This window comes from Lissotriton vulgaris, unplaced genomic scaffold (assembly GCF_964263255.1).
Source record: "Lissotriton vulgaris unplaced genomic scaffold, aLisVul1.2 SCAFFOLD_2860, whole genome shotgun sequence".
Classification (NCBI taxonomy): domain Eukaryota; kingdom Metazoa; phylum Chordata; class Amphibia; order Caudata; family Salamandridae; genus Lissotriton; species Lissotriton vulgaris.
The window spans coordinates 23805-25374 of NW_028245954.1; the positions used below are offsets into that span (position 1 = coordinate 23805).

The window sequence follows — 1570 nt, forward strand, 5'->3', positions numbered from 1 at the left end:
AACCAAACGCTGTAGATTATCCAAAACTCTGCAAGAATACCACTCCTGCACCTCCGCTAGGTGCAACACAAAGGTCCACCAAAAAAATTGCTATGGCAGAGCAGTGTGGGTAACACTATAGGAATGGCATTGTGCTGTAGTTTTGTTAGTGGAATATGGGTAGCGCTGTTGGATATCGATACTGGAATGGCAGGGAGTGCTTTGTTTGCTCGTTTAGCAATTTACATCACGTCTCACTGCAACGCAGTTACGATTTTGATGTGCAGTTGCCTGGTACCAGGGCTAGTATTTACTTAATCGTATTTTGATTATTATGTAGTCTCCTTTGGACCTTTACTCTCTAAATATCTTTTTTAGCCCATCCGTCGGGAGCACTTTCGCAGGCGGCCTTGCACGGTGTGGCAGAACGTGACCACCTGGGGCAAGAAGAGGAATGTTTACACCCTGTGGGTGACTAACAGTAGCAGTGGGCCTGTCCCTGTGCACTACGAGATGAGAGGGTTCAACAGCCTGCTGGGCTCGCACTATGACAAGTATGAGGTGTCTTACCACAAATTCTCCAAACGTTTCTGCAGCAAGGTCTTCATGCTGCCAGAGGGTGAGTAACCATGTGGGAGGTGGGGACCTGTTTATTAAGGGTGTTGAAACTACCCCAAACTGTGGGGGTAGAAGGACCTGAGGCCTTGTGGAAGACTGTATGAAGGGGAAAAAACATTATTGGGGCTTGGGGCAACTTACCTTCCTTGTGCAGCTTAGTCATTGTGTGAGGTTAGGGATGACTTTGAACCTGCAGTAGGATGGGTTGTGATCAGGAGCACATGCAAAGATGTATGGCTTGGTCCACATGTAAGGTGTGTGTGTGTGTGTGGTTAGTAGTCCACTAATGCAAAGGTGAGTCCCTAGCCAGCTGGCCTTTACAGTTCTTTGGGGCACTCTGTAGGTCCAGTGTGGGCAGGCCTCTAGAAATGCCAAAACCAGTCCACCAAATTGTACATTTTAGTTGTGGTTCTGCTCAACCAGCAGACGCGGTCTTTGGAGAAATATGTACTGTTTAACTCCAAAGCTTTCAAATGTCCCATGAGGAGTTGGCAGAACATGTGCTTTGCTGCAGAGCTCTAGATATCTGTGGTTCATGAAGGCGTGGAACAAAGGGGTTTAATTCAATTTAGGACATTTTACTTCCTGTGTTAAGGGTGGAGCACAGCCTGGTGCATTAGTTTGTGATACGGGTTTGAATTCTTAGAGGTATAGCATGTGCACATAATCAACCATGTTGAATATGATCAAAACTTGCAATAAAAGCTTGAGAGCAAGAGCTGTGACTTATAGGTGTTTTTCTTCTGTTTTTCTAGGGTTAAAATGTGAAGGGTTTCCCGGGCCTGGACTTGAGCACAGGATCCTGGCCAATCCCATGCAGGACTACTTTAGCCAGTATGAGGAGGAAGACAGAACGCATCGGTTGTTCACCCACTATACTGAGCAGTATGGGAAGGAGTACGGCATGGAGGAGGAGCTGGAGCACCGCAAGCAGACCTTCACTCACAACATGAGGTGGGGTTTTGAGGAGTGA

At 47.0% G+C, this 1570-nt stretch overlaps 1 protein-coding gene across 1 annotated transcript; it reads left to right on the plus strand.

Annotated features, from left to right (window-relative positions):
• Positions 1–356: 356 nt before the first annotated feature.
• LOC147666205 (uncharacterized) lies at positions 357–1570 on the plus strand. The gene is made up of 2 exons (XM_086949211.1): positions 357–598; positions 1353–1570. Exons 1-2 carry the CDS (start codon positions 493–495, stop codon positions 1568–1570), a joined length of 324 nt encoding a protein of 107 aa, XP_086805337.1. The 5' UTR covers positions 357–492.

Coding starts and splice junctions, on each gene's coding strand:
- LOC147666205 (XM_086949211.1), top strand. CDS start 493: ATGAGAGGGTTCAACAGCCTGCTGGGCTCGCACTATGACAAGTATGAG. Junction 599..1,352: donor GGTCTTCATGCTGCCAGAGG/GTGAGTAACCAT, acceptor CTGTTTTTCTAG/GGTTAAAATGTGAAGGGTTT.